Consider the following 22,150-nt stretch of genomic DNA (forward strand, 5'->3'; position numbering starts at 1 on the left):
TTTTTTTCTCAATATCAATTGTATCTTCTTTGGTTTCTGAGGAAACGCGAAGCCCCTAGGACTCGAAACGAAAGGGGACAGCACGATACAAGATACGACCAGTTTGTATCGGTTACGCGCGTAATGGAATCCTCTCCAGGGAAAGTTATATTGGTCGGATCAAGGTTGCTACATCGGGGAGTTAGATCTGCATCGAAACTCGAAGCATTGCGTCTTCGGCGCAGACTAATAATACGGCCAGTTGAATCCTAGCCTGCTCTTTTCGTCACGTAGCAGTGCTCACATAAATGCTTGCCTGTTTGGGGCACTGTCTCGACGGAAACCGGCTGTATACCATACTATATACGACTGTGTTGCTCTATAGCTTTTGTTTCTGTCCTGTCAAAAACTGCTCTGCGCTACGGCGAAAGTGCGTTTCACTAACATACTCGAGCGATCGATTGATCGAAACTGCGCCTCCTTCAAAAAATCCTCATAAAAAACTTAGCTTTTTTTCAGAGCTAAAGGCCAGCCTTAGCGAAACGTCGGCTGACATCTTTCTTTAGCCGCAGTCAACACTGGGGTGCAAAAGACGCCGTGTTGGCCGCAGACACCGATTGCGAAAGTATCAGCGGACACGTGTCGCTCGAGCATATTCGAAGCTGGTTTGCCTTATTCATATATATGTGCTTCGAGCATGTATACAGACACTTTTATGTGTGACCAATGTAAAAGGACCGTCGTACAAGGAAAAAAATGCGCCACAGGCAGGGTCCGAGGCGCATTTCAGTGACAGTGTCTCCTTCAGTTACAGTGTCTCCTCCAGTGACAGTGTCTCGTTCAGTGACAGTGTCTTGTCCCTCTCCTTCGGTGACAGTGTCTTGCCCTCTCCTTCAGTGACAGTGTCTCTTGTATGACGTATTAACATGTGCGACCGCGGTTTCTACCTTCTTTCACCTAAATTGGACTAAATCTTCATGTTTGGACGACAGTTCCGTTTTGAGTGTCGTTTCGTTGCGCATAACCAGAGGAAAGAAACTATGACTACAACAGTAGCCTTTGGTTGGCGTTAAAGATTTCGAGAAGGGGGGGTGGGGGGGGGGGGGGGGGGGAGGGGGTTGGCAGACAGGGGGATACGATAATACATGGAAGGAGACGCGTCTTTCAAGCATATACACCTCTCGCGTTCACACCGAGAGGTGGCGGGGTCGCGCTGAATGCCAGAAGCACGAGAAAGGTATGGGTTGAAACGGTCTTGACGATGATTTGGGGGTGCGTTTGGCATGCTGAACGTACGCGGTGTAGAAGTGCGCCGCCTAAGTTGATGAGTTGTTTTGGCAGCTCTTTCGGCTCGTTGGCTTCCCGACAGGATGGCGGTGTCCCGGCATCCGTTGGAGAGCAAATGCGTGCTCCTTTGGCACGGCCCTGGCATGAGTAACGGCCACCGTTAAGTGCCTCGTGGGGGCTTTGAGGGGCTTCCGCCTAGCCTCGTACACGAATAGTTCGGGTGTCTTTTTCTTCCGAGTATATTCAACACATACGCGATTAGAGCCTGACTGGCGTTGCAAAAGGGCATTTTTTTTATATACGGAGAGAAAGTGGAGGAGAGGGAGGGGATGACAGAATGTGGTGACGTCAGAGTGCTAAGCTCTGGTTGGGAGGATAGACGCAAATGCTAGCTGCCTTTGGGCGTTCTGACGTCATCACAATACGCTCTCATTTCCCTATCTCCTTGAGTTCCTCTCCGAATAGTCTCGGACAGAATAAAAACGGCTCGGAGATATTTTTTTATTTAAGTTTTCCCGCCTCCAGCGTTAGCTTTCTACTTTGGATAACACCTGGGCGTCTAATGAGGCCCGAGCGTGCACGCGGAGCCGAAGCACGACGGAAGGCGCTGAGCGCGTGCTGGAGGCCACGCATCGAATGTAACGCCTTCTCGTTTTTATCCTGTCAGTGACTAGAAGAATATGCACCATCAGCTTGTGCTCCTGACACCACTTCTGCACTTGCGCAGTGCGTACGTACCCTAAGGGCAAAGATGCCTTTTCACACGCAACGAATCTGTATATAAAAGTGAATATCGTTTGTTACCCCCCCCCCCCCCCCCCCCCCCCCCCCCCCCCCCCAAACACACATCTGGAGTGGCCTACCGCCGCCATGCTGCCTGTATAATTATTTTCAACAGAGCCCGGCCAAAGGCGGAAGCTACGATCCTGCTGAGTCATTAAAAAAGCGCCGGCACCAAACAGGCAGGGGCGTTTTTAAGGGAACGGGGAGGGGGAGGGGGAGGGTGGCGATGACCACCCCCTTTAGGCCCCCAATTTTGTTGCGGTAGAAAAACGATACACCATATTTAGTAAGAAATGCTTATGTTTGGGTGAACTGGTTAAACAAAATAGATCTGGTCGCCTATGGCGTCATATCCTGTCAGTAATGTCAAATCTCTCTGGGATTACATGGATTACAAGAGAAATCATTCACATCAAGCGAAAGTTAAAACAGATGCTAAGATCACCTCGGCGTCTGGAAATTGAAATTAATCTTTGGAGCAGTGAGCTTAGGTGTAAAATTAATAAAGCTAAAGATGACTTTTTTTTCTGTAACTCTCGGTAATTTTCTGAGGGACGCACCATCTAAATTCTGGAGGTTTCTGTCTGGAAGCAAGTCCAATCTTATTCACGATAAGGAAAGAGGGACATTTAAGACAAACAGACAAGACAGGCTTTCGTTATTAATTCACGATAAGGAAAGAGGGACATTTAAGACAAACAGACAAGACAGGCTTTCGAAAGCCTGTCTTGTCTGTTTGTCTTAAATGTCCCTCTTTCCTTATCGTGAATTAATAACCAACACGCTCAACCATCTACATCCAATCTTATGTCGTTAACTATTAAAGGCTTACAGGTCACGGATACTAAAGCTATTTTCAATGAATTTATTAAATACTTCCAGCCAGTTTTCACAAAAAAAAAAAGACGCCCATCATGGTGTTCAGCCAGAAGGTTTCGCTTCATCAATGACGGATTTGAACGTATCCTCAAGAAGGCATATTTAATTTAGTACTTAACCTTGATGGTAAAAAGGCAAGTGGTTCAGATAGTATTCCCAACGCTCTTCTGCGTCGCTATGCTGAATGGGTCTCGCACTACTTGTGTGTCGTCTTTACTGCATCGTTATCACAATGTAAGCTTCCCTTCGACTGGAGAAATGCTCACGTCATTAATGCATTATCGCTGACGTCGACAAGTTGCAAATTGTTAGAGCACGTGGTCTGTCGGCATCTCACACAGTCCTTAAAATAAAACAAGTTGTTATCAGACGTTCAACACGGCTTTCGGCGTGGAGCTTCAACTGTAACGCAGCTGATTACTACGTGTCACAACTTTACGCTTGCAGTCAATAACAGAGATCAGGGTGACGCAGTGTTCTTAGACTTTGCCAAGGCCTTTGACAAAGTGCCGCACAATAAACTCTTGCAAAAGATTTACGCGATTGGAATTAACAGTAAACTTATCGAGTTTATTAGATTTTGCCTAGACACTCGCGTTCAGTATGTACAGGTTGATAACCACTGCTCTGACACACTTCCAGTCACTTCGGGGGTACCCCAAGGATCAGTTTTAGGACCTATTTTATTCTTACCATATGTCAACGACATTGTAAGCGCTCTTAGCCCTGAAGTTAAAGTAAATATTTTCGCTGATGACTGCGTTTTATACACCCCAATAAAATCATAAGTCGATCAAACTAGACTCAATGACAATCTAGAAAATATTTTAAGTTAGTGTATCAACTGGGGAATGGTTCTAAATGTTAATAAGTGTTTTGTCTTACAAGTATGTAACAAAAAAACAAACAAGCAGTCTTGAAGTATTTATACGCGATTGGAGAGGACGTAATTATAAAATTATCGGCAGTGAAATACTTAGGTTTAAAAATTACGAGCACATCGAGAATGTTTGCTCCAGTGCGCTTAGAGCCCTATGGGCCCTCCGACGTGAGCTCTCAGGAGCCCAGAGGCAGGTGTAGCTTGCAGCCTACAAACTTTCGGTCAGACTTTGTCTAGAGTAGGCTTCACGTTCATGGGACCCCCCCCCCCCCCCCCCTCCCCCCCCGCCACTACAAAAAAAAAAAAAGAAAAAAAAAAACAGATTTAAACTTGAAACAGTACAGAGGACTGCAGTCCGATTTATTTACAACCGGTATAAAATAACGGACAGCGTGAATGAAATGATCAGTATTCTTGGACTTGAAATGCTTCAAGCCCGGCGCCCAGAAAAGAAGTTACAACTTTTGTACTTGATATATAATGATTTAAATGACCTAAAACGGTGTTTTTAAGTAACCCGAGTATCGCGCGCAAATACTCGATCTCACAACGGCAAAATGATTCGGGAGCTTTGTGCGCATAATGATACATTTCAATTTCCGTTCTTTTCCAGTACAATAACCGCATAGAACCAGCTGCCAGAAAAACATAGTTGAAAGTGCCCGTTTCGAAGAAGTTATTTCAAATTTGAAAGTTGACGTTTTCCTTCGAGTTTACTTTGTTGTTAGGCTCTGCAGCTGATACTGATGTCTTCTCGGTGTTGTATACTATGTTTATATTTGTGATGCTCATTCCTTTTTGAACTCTAACATGAGTGTGCAGTATCTATAAATAAAAAAGTCTAGCGTGAAAGAATATAGCAGCCGAATTACGAAAATAAAAACCATCAGAAACAAACCACCATGACACCACAAATCGATAGACCATGTAGCATTCAATATAGAACATTAATAATTAGATGGCGGATGAATATTTTAAACATAAGCTGAGATTCGGGCATTTCGAATGTACGAAATTTTAGATTGAAAAGATTTCGACAGAGAACCGTGCATATTTTTTCTTTATTTAATAAGATATGCCACTCTTCTTCGCCTTTCTGTCAAACGCACGTTGTGACAGCTAATGGTATATCTTCTCGTATGGACCACCCCAACAAAATAAATAGAATATTTGCACGCACAATTCTATGTAGATATTCTTCCATTATCCTCACTATCCCTGAGTGGAATCCCTTGCCGTATAATATTGCCGTTGCACAAGATTATCAGACTTTTCAAATCTCCTGATACCCTTTCACTCACAAAATCCATAGTCACCGTTGTATTTGCTACAGCGATGTCACAATAATGCAGCATGTCGCGTGGGTGTGCTTTGTATTGTGTTTTGTAATAATTGAAGCGCAGAAATTGTTTCAATACTGTCAATGTGTAAATTCTATATGAATGCCCACCCTATGTAATGCCCGAAAGGATCCTTAGGGTAAATAATTTAATGAATACAGTTTTACTATATATAGAATAAAGTTGATTCTTTCTCTCTATAATATATATATTACAAAATGCTGCGCATCCTTCGAGCACGCTGCATAGCTCAGGGGCCAAATTTGGCAGCGAGCAGAGGGCGATTTTTGAAACGGTCCATACATGCGTCCTAAACTGTATTACTCAACTGTACCCGCCTAAGTGCTCCTAAAAGCCGGATATTGACGTCTTTGGAACCAATTCGTTCTCTTTGATTAAAAAGGGCCTGATCCGTCCACAGAAAACAAATCCGAGTTCTCCAATCCAGCCTCCTCTTATAATCACCCATCACCACAAATCTATCAACAATTGCTATGATCGAGAGTTAGCTACTTCTGCGCTCGCAGTTTCGTTCCGACTCCGCTAAATAATTTAGTTTCGTATTCGCTCGCTCAGTCTTGCTCCGGTCTCGGGCATTTCGCGGCCTTTTTCAAGGCTTCCCACCAAACAAGAAGCAACGTCGCCTGTCAACCTGAAAAAGCACTCCGAGTCAAGTTCGATCCCGATACGAAACTCGAGACGGGTCCTTGAGCCCGTCCCTTGAGACCGGCGGTTCTTAAAGAAATACAACATAAAAACACACACAGATATACACAAAAAAGGAAAGACAAGTTCACTGCGGAACTGGACCTCAGATAGATACAAGGTGTATCTTCACATCCGCCTGTTCGCTTCCCTTTCCAAACTCTTCCCTCCTCGCGAGCGGGACGGCGCGAACCTCGCGTAGGTGGGCTCCAAGACTCGAAGGTGGGCCTTCACGGTAATGCTGTTAAGTTCGATTTCGGCGACCGCTTCTTTCTCTCTCTCACTTTCCTTCCTTTTACCCTTTTCCCCTTTTGGTGCCTCCTATTCATTTCCTTCCTCCGTTGTTACGTCACGCCGATCGTCCCACCTTTTTTTCCCCTTTCTGTCCGCTTTCCCTCGAGACATCTCACCCTCCCTTCCCTTCGCGTTTTTCTTTCTTCTCCTCTTCTTACGGGCTTTTCTATTCTCTCTCTCAACCTTTCCTCCTTTCCTTCGGAACCTCCCTACTCGCCCTGGGCGACCTGTCTTGGGGAGTCTTGACAATCGAATTACAAATTGGGTGCTCCGAGTTAGTTATCCTACCTGCCGTGCGCGTGTGGGAGGAACACACGCTGTGTTCGGTTGAACGCACAAGAATGCCCTGCGTATGCTGTGTGTGCGAAATCGAATTCGCCGCCGTGATTTCTTTCTTTCTTTTTTTTTTTTGTAGAGTTTCTTTAACGTGTTCTTTGCAGTTGCTTCATAGCACGGAGGTGTCCACTTAGTGTAAGCGCCACGATTCCCTGAGTAGATAATAGCTGATTTGTGAACACGCACACCATTGTGCGTGTTCGTTGGACACAGGTGAGAATAAGGCGGTTTTCGGATGATATAATTATTGTGCCTAGAGTGAATTTGACAGTAACCGAATTTAACTGCTCCGCTCTAATCGCACACATGCACGCTCTTTTCGCTTCCGCAAAGAAATGAAGAAAGTTTCACATCTAGACATCGCTAGAATCGATTGTGACAGAAACGCACCAGTAACTGGCGTTGCTGTATGAGGAGGTCGCTCGTAGTTATTATCCGTCGTAAAAACCAGGCCACGATTTTTTTTTTTTTTTTATTTCTCAACAAGAAAGAAGTAGCAGGGGTGCACCTTCAGTAGTCTTAAGGCGCCTGGGTGTCAGTTTGACACGAAGAAACGCCACGGTATTGCGAGACCACAGTAAATAATGTTGGCATGTTTTCCCCAAATTCCTAAAGATATAAAAAAAAAAATATGAGCACAAAAGACGAAACGTTCACTTCATTGAGACGCTAGGCAGATTATATTAATTGAGTGAAAAACAAAGTATTTTATCAAACACAATTTTCTACAAGTCTTATCGCCGCAAAAAGCTACTGGCGGTCGAAACGAGCAAAAGATAGCGCGTCGTAATACTTCTAGTCTGTCTACAAACTCGATGCCTCACAATGTTCACTTTCAACTTCCGACTTAGACCAAAGTATTTAGACCTGCCTTGACAACGTAGTAACACGTGTTAGCCCTAGATTATCATTCGTTGCGTCTAAGATTAAATCATTATATCAGCGTAATCAGTAGAACGCTTATTTAGTGTTCCATATGTGACAACACAGGCCCTAGGTTCTGAGCTGAGCTGAAAACTCTTCGAGTGAAAGTCTCATCTGCCATTTTCATACAGGGTTGAGAAAAATAACTATCTCCACTAGTCAGCAATCTTCTTTATCACGGTCGCTTGTATTTAAGGTGGAGCGCGTGGAGCCGCATAAGAACTCCCCGTATTGTATAAGCCTGTTACTATAATCGGCGCACGATCAACAATCTCCTTTGAGAGTTGTTTGAGACAGGTTTTAAGCTCGTTCTCTTTCGTCTTTTAGAGTTAGCGTTTTTGTTTATATTTTCATAAGCACTGACGACCGCATTGTCATCGCTTGTTTGGGAATAGGACGGGTTGATTGTTTTGTTTTTGTCCACAACAAAAATAAGAATAAAAAAATGTTGCTACGGTGTTTTCGGTTGTAGATGTGCCGCAAGATGAAATTGGTTTTGACAAGCGTAGTACCTGGGGCTTAAGAATCGATATCGACCCCAAATAGGCGCCGAGATGGGATCTGTTTTTTAAGGGTCCGCGTTTAAAAAGAGCGAGCTCACGGATGTAGGATTTGAAAGGTGGAGAAACAAAAATAAAAAAGGGGTATACCTCTGTACACTCTTTGCACAAAATAAAATCATCCGTAACACTACAAACAAGTAAAAAAAAACAAAAAAAAAACAAAAAAAAAAACAAGAACTGCGTATTATTTTATGTTCTGGTTTTATGAGAACGGTTTAGGTTGGCTCAAATCGCATTGAAGTCCTGGGACGATAGTGACTTGTTTGTGAGGCACTTGGGCTCTCTTTAAAAAGCAACCGTCTTTGCTAGTAAATCTTGAGGCAAAAAAAAAATGATTTGATCTTGTTACCCTTTTTTTTTAATAACCTTGAGCTTATAGTTTGCGAGATACGAGTTCAACTATATATAGCTATATATATATATAACACACGGGGCCCGCCGATCTTTGGGATGCCGCCCAGAAGGATCCCATCGGTTGCGAGTCCCGTTCCCATGCCATGACGGCCATATGCGCCAAAAGTAATAGTTTTATATTGTCGATTCATTTTCGCTCGAGAAGGAGTTCTACCCTGTTAACGCATTTTGCACTCTACTGTTTTTTTTTTCTCTAACCAAGTATTGCTTCATTTAAATATTTGCTTCTCAGCCAATCCTCATGTAAATCAACCGGAATGTGAATGGCACTTCTATGGTATACAAGTGCGAGCTCTTTGCTCGAGGACCCACCTCGGCTGCGTGAACTCTCGCACAGCAGGAGCAACGGCCAAAGGTAAAGCTATGAGCTCGGGCTGTCAGACAGTACCTTTATAATGAAAGTATCTGCTCATAATGCTGCTATAAAAATTGTCAGAAAAGCAAGAAACTGCCGCACGAAAAGATGTTTTTTTTTTTTTGTGACGGTTGAGCCTAGTGTATTGTGCGACAGGGCAAGGATGGTGTGTGCTCTCTTTCTATTGAAAACTGCCAGTGCTGTGGTATGGTGGTGTTTTAAATCTTTTTATAACATCAGGCGTGGGCCCAAAGTAGCGGTATATGCAAATGAAAGCTAACGAGGGCAAAACGATGAGCTTATAAAAAGCGGAAAGCATAGGTTCCTTGTCTAAAAAATCTTTAGGGCGTCGCTGGGACATTCAGCTGCTTTGCAACGTGTAACATCAATGTTGTTTCTGTTTATTTTGTTGTCCCCGAGTATAAAATATTGCCCCACCACTCTATCGGCCTTCCTCCATTCGAAGGTGGGCAATCTAGCCAACACACTCGAATGAGTTTGAGACCTCTGGTATATAGTGTCGTAAGCGTACAATACAGCAACATTTTGAAAACCTTCATGGACAGAGGAGAACCTAGTCTAAAAATGACTGTATGTCTTTGTCTATGCAAAGGAAGCGTTGTACCAATCGCAGCGACGAAAATATAGAGTTTAAAAAAACTCAAGTCGCAAATAATTTTCTGCCTTCCAAAAAACAACAACAAATTTGTCGTTTTTGTTTAGACAGCGTAAGGTCGGTCTGCTTTTACGGTGCGGGGACACTGGTGTACGCCGTAAATGGGACATTTAGCCAACGCAGTACAACTGCTAGCCTGGGGTCTTTCACTTTCACCACGCAGTAGGGATACACGACCGCACGCCTGTACGATGCTCATCGAGATCGAAAAGGGGAGGGGTGGGGATTGAACCCAGGATCCCCAGGTTCTGCAACGCGAGCTTTCGCTCCACGTTGCTCCGAGCTGCGATAATACTCGGTTATCGAATTGAACTTACTCTGCGACACTGATCATGCCATATCGTATATTTACACCGCGATAAATAAAAAAAGGAACGTAGCAGAAAGTGCTAGAAGCCACACACATAAAACAGTATTTTAGTGCAAGCCGATATATTTCAGACAGACTTTCGTTGGTAGCCTAGTATCCTAGCAATGTCACCTAGTGATACGTTGACTGCGAGTCTGAACTTCCTAAGCGGGCTTATATTCGACATAAACATGTCCCTGTCATTGTTTTCGTGATTCTTCTCATTTTACCAGTTTCTTATATACATAGAAATGCTATCCATGAAATCCGATAGCCAGCCGTTTGCTTCGCTCTGAAATAATAACGTGAGACAGTTTGTTCGCGTACCAAATATTTATATAAAGCTCACATGGCAGTCAAGGACATAAAAACGGGGATATAGAAAGCAAAGGCCGGACAGGACAGCGATGTCCCGCCTCCTTCGTGTCCTCGTCTATCCTTTACGCTTTATATATTTATGCCCTTGCTTTTTCTGAAATGTTCGAAGCTTGATGAAAGAATCGCAAAGCGTGGATAAAGCCTCAAATCTGTTCCGTACAAGAACGGAACTGCCAACATCACACCTTCGAGCGCTTTCTGCGCTACTTTGAAAGTAATTTCTAAGCAAGGGTGAACATTCTTACCGATCATCATCACCATCATCATCATTATTATCACGTTCAAACAAACTGCGCAAAAAAAAAAAAAAAAAGCGCGTGTGGAGGGTTGTGCATGAGGAAAGGGCCGCTCACTCTTTAGGCCTGTTGCGTACGAGTAATGAACTGTATAATCATATCTTTGAGGTTACTGCGCGTTTTTACGAGTTATTTGAAAGCAGACATCACCACATATTAACACCAGACAGAGACATGAAAAAGTAGAAAAAAAGTTTATAATAAAAAAGAGCAAATGAAAAAAAAAAATAGAACGAGAAGATGCTTCAATTGGGGCTAATATCACTATGGTAAACTTCTACGAGATCGCCTGGACACTAACGGCACTGCTGTCGGGGATCGCCATTCTTACTTTCCTCGTCATCGTCATCGCCGTCCCGTGAGAGAGAAAGAGAGTAAGAAGGAGAAAGCAGCTCACTCGGCTGTAGAGTCCGGCCGCGTTGAGCAGGTCGAAGGGCAGTGCGGCGAGGAGGTCCACGATAAACCACCCCCGCAGGTAGTTGAGGGCCACCGACTTGGGCTTGGCCACCACCTCGCCCTTCTTGTTCACGTACGTCGTGCGGAAGTTCAGGCCAATGTCTGCGTTTCGGGCAGAGAGGGGAAAAAAAGAAACAATTCGCGTGTCGCGCGTACTTATAGAAACACTAAACTCAGAGAAAAAAAAATTAGACCTTTGTAACAGAGTGGTGGCGCAGACGAGCTGGTGTAGATTTAGCATTTTCTGAAAATGCCCAAGGTTGGTTGGAAAACGAGAAAAATCAAAAGTAAAAAGAAAAGCAGAAAGACAGAAGGCAACTTTCCAAATGTGTTGCCTTCTGTCTTACTGTTTCTTTCCCTCCCAAGGATTATTTTTATTCTCCACCCAGCCTCAGGTGATTTCAGAAATCGGTTGACATTCGTGTTTAGACCGCGTAAGAACTGTCTGCCGATGGGGAATGGCGAGACTGCTTCACGTTGTGGATGAGGAATTTCGCCCGTGCAATACGATCAGCTGCCAGCCTGGGGTCGTTAACGTGTATCACGCAGTCGTGACACAGGAACACCAGGCCGGTACGATCTTCATCCAGATCGAACCGGGCTGAGGCGGGGATTGAAACCTTCCTTGTTATGTACCTGAATGGTATACGTGTGTCAAAATAAAAAAAGGAAATAATGAACCTTCCCCGAGAAAAAGAAATAAAAAAGCACAATAATTACGTCGCGAGACACTTTTTTTTTTTTTTTTAGTTAGGAGCGATGGCCGTATTTCAAAATTAAAGTTTCAGGAAAAAGGAGAAAGAAATATTTACGTATTGATACACTTTTTGAGTAGGGAGCGATGGTTAAAATGACTCTCGCAAACTAAATAATGGGTAAATGTGTTTTTGTTTTTTATTTTGTGACACACTATACGTGATCTCTTTATGCACGAAAAAAAGAAATTTTAGTTGAGTGTTCAGGTTCTTGTTTCGGGTGTTTTCTTTCAAAGTGCTCTAGTTTCATGAGTCCTGAAGACCACTAATTATTACATATGTCGGAGCTCTCAGTATCTCGGCTACTACGGAGTCATTCCTCATTCACACGACCGTAAAGGTACCTTTAGCTAAGGAACCTTTATTCTCTATGGCCAATCACTTAACAATCTTCCGCGCGTGGCGTGTGCTTGCGACACAAGAGCACGGGCCGATTCGCCGATAGCAAAGAGACCTGTGTAAAAGGTACCTTTACGTGGACCGTGTGAATGGGTATTAAACTACCCGATATTTTGTTGTACTCGAACAATAACTTCCTCTTTTTAGGATATGAGGTGTTGCGTTTAGCTTTTTTTAGTCATTCGAATATATAATCAAGAACGCTTCAATAAAAATGCATGTTTAGACAAAGACAACAGCAAAAAGAGAAACCGGCTGCCTAAGATATCTTGCAAGATGCACCTTCTCAAGATACATATCTGTAACACCACTTTCTTGTCCCAACCTAAATATGTTGCCACATACCGATAAAAACAGAATATTCAAATGAAGTAAGTGAGGTACCCTGCAATCCGTCCCATCTGTCAAAGCAAATTGTTGTATGTATGTTTACACAGCCGGGAGTTATTCTGCCTCAGTTGGCGTCTGATGCAATCCGTCCCATCTGTCTGTAATTGCAACCTTGGCGGCGTTCAGGAGGAGATGTGTATACCTTTCGCGGCAAACATGTCGGATACGAAGCGCCAATGAGTCACTCATTCTGAGTGACTCTCCCGACAACCACACAAAGACCGCCACGCACTTACACGGACTCGGGAAATACGATTCTCGGAAGAAATGTCAGATCCCGCGGAACAAACGCGATCTCGCGAACTTGGGATGTGTCTGATGGCGCAACGGACCGATCAAGCCAGCGTCGTGTTGCAAAGGAGGCCCAACAGCAAAGTGGTTGGGGGTTTGTCTTTGTATCAGTAGCGACGTTAACACAAAAGAAATCGTAACAAACAAAGCGAACATCCACGAACCAAAAGAAAAAAAATATACAGAAGTGGCAAACAGTATCGCGTTTCCGTTCTGCTACGTGCCATGTTTCTGACACCGCTGGTCCGCCATTTTGTCTTTACCCAGTGATGCCGCTTGTCGTTTTTACGTTCTGCTTGTGGCTGGCTCCCGCTACCAGCACTGTCGGTGGGGTTCGGGGAAACATTTGTTTTTTGTTTGTTCAGTTTTTTGGTTGGCGTAAGATCGTGTTACTCCCGCCGACAGGGTTCTCGTATCTTCTCGTTTCCGGGGAAGGGCTAACACGATAGTAGTTCTTTGTTTCGACTTCTGCCCGTGTGAAAGTGAGCATTATCGTCTGGCTTTTTTTCGCAGCATGGCGGTGTTACGATGAAGGCAAGAAAGGCCAACTTGGCAGTTTCTTTCGCCTCGTTTTTCTTTCACGTCAGTGTGTCGCCGGAATGTGGTTCCTCTCAGCTTTCGCGTGTATGACAGCTTAGTGCCACTTGTTTTTGGCCATTTAGTTTTACGCACAAATAATCCGAGAACTTTTGTTTTTCTTAACCAGAAACCTAATACACGCCGTAAAAAGAAAAAAAAAAAAACTTTTACGGGGTAATTTTTTCTTTTGTTTCGTGTTTCTAAGAACCGTCCCAGATATTTTATTTTTATTTGTTAGGAACGGAACGCTGACTTTGGGTGTCAAATAACATGGATTTAAACTTCTTTATGAGCGGAGAAACTGAGGAATAGAAAAGTAGACGAGAGCGTTCGGGGACGTCGGAACGCTTAACTCTGATTGGATAGAATAGTGGGTACACGTAAAGCTGCGTTCAACTGTCTCCACTGCACTCGTCGAACGCGTTAGGACGCGAAACGCCGCGCCCACGCCTGGCTTTCGGATTCGAACGCGTTTGACGAGGAGTGCAGTGTAGACGAAGTCAACTAGCGTCAGGTGAAGCCACTATAATCATGCGAGCCAGAGCTCGGGGTTCTAGCCTCCTCGCGTACTCCCGTCTCCTTCAGTTCCTGAACAGCATAGCCATAGCCAAGTGAATTTGGATCTGTCTACATCAGTCTTAACATTTGAACGTGACTTGAGGGCATACTGAGGAAATCTTTCTCGTCTGTTCAATAATACTTTCATTTTAAAAATTTTATGAGGTTGAATTTCATGTTGTTGTTTTTTCCTTCGTAGTAAGTCTTTTAACGTGCACATTGTTAAGACCACACAAAACGTAACAATAAACTTTGTATTTTTCGTGAAAATTGCGGAGCGGTATTTGCTATACCAGTTCCTTTTACGAACGACTGTAGGGCTCGACGAGATTCTCTGAAACTCACGTGGCTGCAAATTTGAGGAAGGCACACTAGCTTCCCCTCTTTCACCGCTATCGGGTTGCCTAGGTGCAAAAAAAAAACACTTCTACGAAAAGGAATTTGATATGCCACGTTTCCCCGAAAACCGAAAAGTGATTCCACCGGTTAGGCGAGGTGCCAAGTTTTCTATGGATCAGAAAGTGGCCTTACTACCTGCGTTCCAGAGTGTTACTTACTTTTACGCGCAATGCGTTAGCAAACTGATAAAAAAAATGCAGTGTAGTTCTTTAGTCATGCTCGACATTGCTTTCGTGGTGTGAAGTAGGGTCGTGACCAAAATATCACGTCAAGGTGACGCCAGGGTAAATTTGTTGTCACAGCTGTTATTACCGAATTTATACTGGGTTACAAACGGGTTGACAGTTTCTGAAGCAATAATAGTTAACGCGTTTTGCTATTGCGTTTCAGTGTTTCTAGGATAGATGGCGCAAGCTATCACCCGATACCAATACAAACGATATAGTAAATGGCATATGTCCATCCATTTATGACGTCACTTTCGTACAGCTATTTATTCGTCGCTATCAACGAGCCTTGCAGGTTGAATATTGAACTGATTGCTCACATTTTGGCGGGGGTACCGTCACTTGTCACGCCGAAAAAAGGTAGTCGGCTGGTAAAGCACAAGTCAGACGGTAACGAAAAATCCCGAAAACAGGGCGCTTAATAAATGCTGCCTTAAGTAAAGCTCTGTAAAAAAAACGAAAAACAAAATAATTTTTTTTTTTGCAGTCTCAACAAAAATTGTAGATAGTAAAAAAAAAAAGAAAGAAACACACACACACACAGCTAACATATGTTTTTTGTTTCCTTTATGTAAAAAAAAAAGGTAAGTTTGTATTAACTGGCGCCATTTTTTCTTTAGGATTGGGTAAGATGCATTTCCAGCAATTTTTACGTTGAAAAAAAAAAAAAGGGGAAAAAACAAAACAATTACGAGGTAAAATACAGTACGAGGAGCAAGTGTTCCCAAATCCGTCTTTGGCGTATACGCCTCGCAAGAGGGCTCATTTTCGTCTTCTGCACATAAGAAAGGAAGTAGCGGTGACGTCAGAACGCCGAACTCTGATTGGCTGATCGCGACCCCCCTATCTGAGTGTCGTCTGCTCCTTTGCAACGTCGTCTGCTCGCAACGTCGTCTGCGTCTGTCTTACCTTTCCTGCGACTTTCGGAGCGAACTCGACCTCGCCTTTAAGAGAGGGCAGACGAAATAACTCGAGCGGTACGTTGTTTTTGTTTAACAACTAGCAGACGCGCATCAAGGAGGGAAGTCAAAGGACTCCCTGGCGAGGTGTCCCGGGGCGCCGAGGTTTTTTTGCTTAGAACCGAGGCAAGTTCCCTCCCAAATACTTTTTCCCTCCATTCGTGTGCGGCGAGACCCCTCACTCTTTAACGGCGTCGGCGGGTTGGCGCAGTTAACGTCGTCTGCTTTAGATAACAAGAGGAAGAAATTGACCCCTTAATCTAAAATTGAGGTCAGCAATCAAAATATTATACGGGAAGGGTTCACAAGGGTCGCGCGGGCATATTCCACTCAGCACGCCAGCCGGTCGGGGGCAGACGGTCGCCGAGTCGCGGAGAGCCTGCTAGGCCTACACTCTAAGAAAAAAGGGAGGAGAAAGGTAGCAAAAGCGACTGTTCCTCCTTGTTGCGGACAAGTTGCCCAGAGAAGGGAGGAACGGCAGTTCAGATGAAAGGAGGAGGGCGAGTTCCTCCTTGTTCAGTTGGCGCAGGGGTAGAACATCGCGGTACTGACCAAGTGGTCAACGGTTCGATCCCCAGAAAAGTGTTTTTTTTTGTTTTGTTTTTTTTGTAAAGATTTTTTTTTTTTTGTTTAGCAAAACGCACATAAACAAACCCAGACCGATGAAAGGAAAATTAAAGTCCTTATTATTCTCCGAGACGTTTTCCTCCAGGCAGACCGGAGAAAGCTTTCGCCCTCCCGACCCATCTTCTTTCGGTTTCGTTTTTCGAGCATATCGTGCACGTTGTTTAATAAATTAATGTTGAGTTGATTGAGCTTCAGCGGCAGCGAAGGCCGCCTGTAATTCCGTCTTCTAGTCCAAACGTGCAGAACATTTCGGTTGCATTGACGTTTTTACCACTAATTTTATCAAACGAGCTAACAAGCCGCTAGAAATAGCGAAGTTCCGGAGCAGTGCCAGCAGCGCTACATACACTGGGTAAGACGGCCGTCTCCAATTTGCGGGACACACGCGGAACTACAGCGACTACAGCAGCGAAACCACGAGGAACTGTGTCGACGTTTTCGACATTATGGAAATCGCGGGAACTGCGTCCAAGGAAGGCAGGTTTTCCTGCCGGCTGCCTGGGTGCCTTCCGTGCTGAGTTCGGTTCCGTTGTCCCGTGCCGAGTGCCAACCGGCGTTCAACGTGATTCTTCTGCGTGTCAGCAACATCGTCAACGTGGTTCTGTATTTCTTCGTGTCAGCGACATCGTGATGGCAGTGTTGTGGGTTGTGAACAAAAGACTGGAATTATCGCCGATGTGACCGTGTGTTCGCGTATCAGTGGTGTAACAACAAGATGAGATGACGTAAACTGTCGGGCATTGATGCCGCTGGTCGGGCCGTTATCGGAGGGGCCGGGGTGTCGCAGGATGACATTCCGCTTTACATTAAAGAGTTTAAAACCACTTGAGGGATTAGGTGCAGTCGATCGACGTGTGGATGGTCATGTTGGAACGCTGGTCTGAAAGGTAAGCTCCTATCGTACAGTGGCCAATGTGACTGTCGGACCCCGAGAGCGATTGCGCTCTGGGGAAAAGACAACACTACGAAAGTATGACGGAAAGTACGTATATTTATAATGAAAGTTTAGCATAAAAAAAAAAGACAGGCAAAATCGAAAAAAAAACAACAAAAAAACGCTATCCTTTATTTTACTGTTTAAATATATTACGGTTCCTGTAGAAACTGCCCTCTAAGTGGCGCGCTGGGATGAGCGCTAGAAGTTTTCGAGCTCGCAACGCCGCAGCTCCGTTCACTTAACAGTTGTCGGAAGTCGCGGCTTTGACTGCATTCAAGTTGATCGAAAAGCGATTTCTGTGCCCGTGAAGCATCACTTCCAGCTGAGTGGATATCCGCTCTATAGAGATTAATTCAAGACGGCAATTGCAGCTTTGCGCGAACAGCACAAATAGAAAAACGAACACTACAATATAAATACTGGCTACGAAGGGCCATGCGGGAAAACAAACTCATGGCTTGGAACCACATTGGAGCGGCTCAATTTATTGGCTTTCAAATAATTATGGCATGATCGAGCGTCTTCTTTTTAATAAGAGATTCATCCCCTGAGCCATTAAAAATAGCCTCAGATGTATGACATTGCTGGAAAAAAATGAACATGTTCGGAATATTTTTTTTTTGCTTAGGGAGTCACCGAAAAATTCGGTACGTTCAAAACGACCACTATAAAAGACGGAAACGCAGGGCTCGGTAGTAGTGATCGGGGTAGTGTGCTGTTGTATTGATGTTTGTATGTGCGATGCCTTTGTATGCGTTCAGTATATATTGACCTGATGTTTGTAGTGTGCGCAACGTGTCTACATGTGTTAGAGATTCCGAAGAAAAGGAAACGCAATTGTGGCGTAAGAAAATAAGAATATTTTTTTGTAAAACATGAATTGGGCGGTACCTAGCGCCACCTAGCCTAGCTACGTGCGATTACTCTGCTTGACCCTGCCATCTGGTGGCAAGCGATTTAACATCCTTTTACGCTACGCGGCTACGCCAGCTACGCCATAATTTCGTGTTACCGTGCTGAGTGAGATAAGCCAAGAGGTTGCTTCGGATTTGCTTTTTTTTTTTTGAGAGCGGCTTTTGGTTTTGCGGGCGAATGATTTTCACTCCTCCGTGATGTGCGGTTGACGCAACGGTTGACGAAGGAATTGTGGCTCGAGGAATAGCAAAGGTAGGACATAAAGTGCGCGAACTGAGTGCCGGTTGTCTCCGTTGAACACCGCAGTGCTGACGATGAGAAGACTGAGTGACTGCATGCTTTCGAAACGTAAGTTTCTTTACCTGCAGGGGTAAAGAAACTTAGGAAATAAATACAGTTCGCGGAAAGCACGTGTTACGTTTTTATTTCCTGCTCCTCTCGCTTCGTGCAATAGATTTAGTGTTCTCGTTAAGCCTTACCGAGCTCGATTTGCTCGATTCGTGGCCGCCATAATGAGATGCAGTCGACGGAGGAACTTTTCCTCCCCTGCTTAAGGGAAGAATGTTTCTCCCTTTCTGAAGGAACATATGTGTCAAGAGCGTTCCTCCCTTTAGGGAGGACTATACTGACCCTTTTTTCTAAGAGTGTAACTGCCCAGCTCGTTGGTCGCGTTCGGTGGGATCGTGGCCGTGGGAGCTTTTCCCGGGTGTTTGTGGATCCAGCGTTCTTGTTCGTCGTGGTCTGTTTCAAGTACTTTTTACTTTTTTCTTGCTGCTTGAAGTCGGGACGCGTCAGAACCGCACGTAAAAAAATAAACGTCCGTGGGTCGTCGCGACCGCGACGCTGTCGGCCATGCTGATTTGATCCTAAGAAGTGCGTAAGACAGCTTCGGAGCTGTCGTAGGATTTTGTCGTAACCTGCGCAAACCTTACGAAAATTTCGTTTCGTGAATACGAATTTGTTCTTAAGTTTTGTCTTATACGCACATTTTTGGCGTAAGATCGTTTCGTGAATATGGCCTCTGCACTTCCGAAAGTCGCAGGAAAGGTAAGACAGACGCAGACGACGTTGCGAGCAGACGACGTTGCAAAGGAGCAGACGACGCTCAGATAGGGGGGGGGGGGGGGGGGGGGGGGCGCGATCAGCCAATCAGGGCTCGGCGTTCTGACGTCACCGCTACCCCCTGCGCGAGAAGCAGACGAACTTGCCCTCCGCATTGGAACGCGAGGAGGAAGGAGCACACCAATCAAAGGACAACATAACGAACAGACATAAAACGCGCTATGACGACGCAGCGAAGCGGGCGTCGCCATTGATCGAGGTCGGAGGTAAACAAAACACCTGGCCGCATCTGGAGGGTACACAATCGCAGGAGGTCCGCAAGAAGCAGACGAACTGGCACGCGGAAAGCAAGTTGTCTGCTTCTTTCGCAGGAGTTCCGGTGACGTCAGAACGACGCCGAGCTCTGATTGGCTTTCATCGAAAGGATGCTGGGTAGACCTCAATGATAGATGCCTTGAGCTCTACCCAATATACATCTTTTTCTCAATCAACCAATAAAATCTCGGAGTTCTGACATCATGTGCTGGAAGCAGACGAACTTTCGCTCCGCATAGGAGTCTCAAGAGGTAAGACAGACCGGATAAAGAAGGTGCAATACAGTCCGCACTCTAAGAAATCTAGAGCGTCTACTTTCCGGAAAGCACTTGAGAGAGCCATTGATGCAATGTACGGCATAAGGTTTTACGTGCTTACGTCATGCTGAGTGTCCCAGCGGAGGCTGTTTCCTTTCAGGTCTAAACATACTTTGAGGCTCGTCATTCGTTCCCTCCGTAGACAGCAGCGATTGGTTCTACCCAGTGCTTTAAGGGGAAAAAGACGCGCTGTAGTCTTAAGGCTCGTGCACACACTTGTAACCGAGTACGACCGAGAGAGAAGACCGGTTTTTAAGCCTGGTACGACGTCTTAGAACTGGATGCGCTGCTGTGGAGCTGATTCCAAGATGTCGCAAAAGGCTTAAAAACCGGCCTGGTCTCTCTCGGTCTTACTCGGTCGCAAGAGTGTGAAAGGCGCTTTAGAGTGGGGAGCATGATGGAAGAAGAAAAACCTGTTTGAACGGCACCTCCTCCCCAGAAAACAAGCGTGTCGAAGCCTCAAAGGTTCGCTCGCGTCTGTGACAAACGACGTGAGATTGCGCGACACGTCTGGGTAGTACCAGGTCGATGATAGGCACTCAACGATAGGTCCTTATCAGCGCACACGTTTACAAGGCCCCTAGGTGGCGCGCGTGGCCTGGTACGAAAGCACCTGAACCGAGAGTGCCCCTGCTGGGAGGTGCGCGAGGCCCGAGCAAACATTTGCCGCCTTGGCCGGCCCTGTTCAGCCACTTCTCTCTCCTTCCACAGGGGTGAGGTGTGAGGAAGGCGAGCGCTCACCGATGATGAACATGGCCTCGACGATGACGTCCGAGATGATTGTCCTGTTGCCGTCCACCTGGGATTCGGGCACGGGTGAGGAGCTCGAGGTTCCGAGCCAGGGACCCGCCGTCTCGTTCCCCAGTTCCCCGGATGAGGTGTCGTTAAGGCCAAGTACCAGGGTGTAGTGTTGCTGACTGTTCAAGCTGTGGTTCTGGTTGCCCAAAAGATAAAACCACGATAAGTAGTGCGTACACTAATTCGCGCCTCCAGCTCGTTGCTCGCCCTCCCGCGGCGGAAACGGGAAGCGCTCTAGTGAGGGTCCCCCCGCTTTTCCTTTTCAGAGGGGACGGCGGAGCTGGTTGCGACCGTGGCTCGCGAACAGTAAGTTTTGAATGCAAACAACACTCTTCACTGACCCGATGGAGTGCTGCAGCCGGCATGTGAGTCTACCTTACCAGGGAGTTTTGATATCGCGTATAGAAGTAAACGCAAGGGCTGTGCGTTTGCGTTAGAGTTGCGTGCTCCACACTACACATGCGCGTCGTTGCCATGCGCCAACCCAAGAGCGCAATTTCGGGCTCTGCGCACGCGCAATGTAGAACACGCAACGCTGACGCTAACACAAAGTGTTTACGTCTGCTTGTATACGCAATACTAAAACATGCTACGGTTTCACCGGCTTTCCATGAAACGTACCGCAGTGAGAAGACGTGTAAGCGGGTGGGAGCTCCTTCGAACTGGAAAGGCTGAGATTGGCAAAACGGCGGTGTGAAAAATTAAAAAAAAAAGGTTCTGGGTAGTGTTGTAATTAAAAAAAAAAAAAAGAAAAAACAACGGAATCTGTTTTCTCATATTTCGTAGCATTTGGGCTGGAAGGATTGGCTACGATTTTGGAATTTGTTCTGATTTCCAGAAGTCACGACTTTGATAATCACCGTATGCTTTACCCAGAATTAATGTAATTTTACGTGGATTTGTCTGACTAGCTAAAACCTTTCGATTATTTTTTTTTATAACTTTGTTAATTAAGAATGCTGCAATTGGCACCAGTGATGATAATTTGCCAACTTTGGATTGCCATAGTTGTTTTTGAGTTTGAAATTGAATCGTAGGCAACAAATTATATTAGAGTTTGAAAAACTATTTATTAAAAATTTTAATTGTATTATTATTAATAAAAATTGCCCTGATGTAGGCCTCCAAAAGACGCCCCAATCACAAAAAAACACGCCATTTAACCATAACCATCTTTACAAAAATGTCGCATTCTGATTTCTTTTAGTCAATAAAAAACGATGACATTGTTATCGAGATAGACATAAATATTTAATGTATTATAAAGTCCTATGCGTCACGCGTTTTCCTAGAAAAAAAAAGAAAAGAACAACATATCTGTTGTCTTACTCGGATTTCGTTTTGGGGTTTTTGTAGTGAAAACAGCGTTCCTCGATTTGTGCGTTTTGTGAACATATTCTAAACTAATCACCCGTGGCAATATTTCGTAAAACATGAATTAATTTTATTATTCTTGATTTGGGAATAATAATCAATCATTCAATCAATCAATCAATCAGTGTTTAATAAGTGTCAAGGAACAACCAATCTCTGTTAGTGCTGGCACACTAAAAAATGAGCAAAGGCACACACATACACACACATACACAAGACTGCACAAGGGGAACGTAGTTCACCAGTCTGAGAATAAAAATATTAACAAGTACGAAAGACACTCAGATCAACAAGGGAAATCAAAAGCACAAAACAGAGACATCACCAGGTGTGAGAGCAAAAAGCAAATACTTG

General features: G+C 44.8%; 1 protein-coding gene across 1 annotated transcript in view; it reads right to left on the reverse strand.

Annotated features, from left to right (window-relative positions):
• LOC8037366 (potassium voltage-gated channel subfamily H member 8) overlaps positions 1-22,150 on the reverse strand; it is a 56,514-nt gene that overhangs the window by 16,408 nt on the left and 17,956 nt on the right. Inside the window, exons 6-7 of the mRNA XM_040223395.3 lie at positions 20,366-20,423; positions 10,836-10,996 (exon numbers count right to left, since the gene is read on the reverse strand). Of these exons, the coding sequence (XP_040079329.1) occupies positions 10,836-10,996; positions 20,366-20,423 (219 nt within the window). The remainder of the gene's footprint in view (positions 1-10,835; positions 10,997-20,365; positions 20,424-22,150) is intronic.

This window comes from Ixodes scapularis, unplaced genomic scaffold (genome assembly GCF_016920785.2).
Source record: "Ixodes scapularis isolate PalLabHiFi unplaced genomic scaffold, ASM1692078v2 PGA_scaffold11__112_contigs__length_91849675, whole genome shotgun sequence".
NCBI lineage: Eukaryota > Metazoa > Arthropoda > Arachnida > Ixodida > Ixodidae > Ixodes > Ixodes scapularis.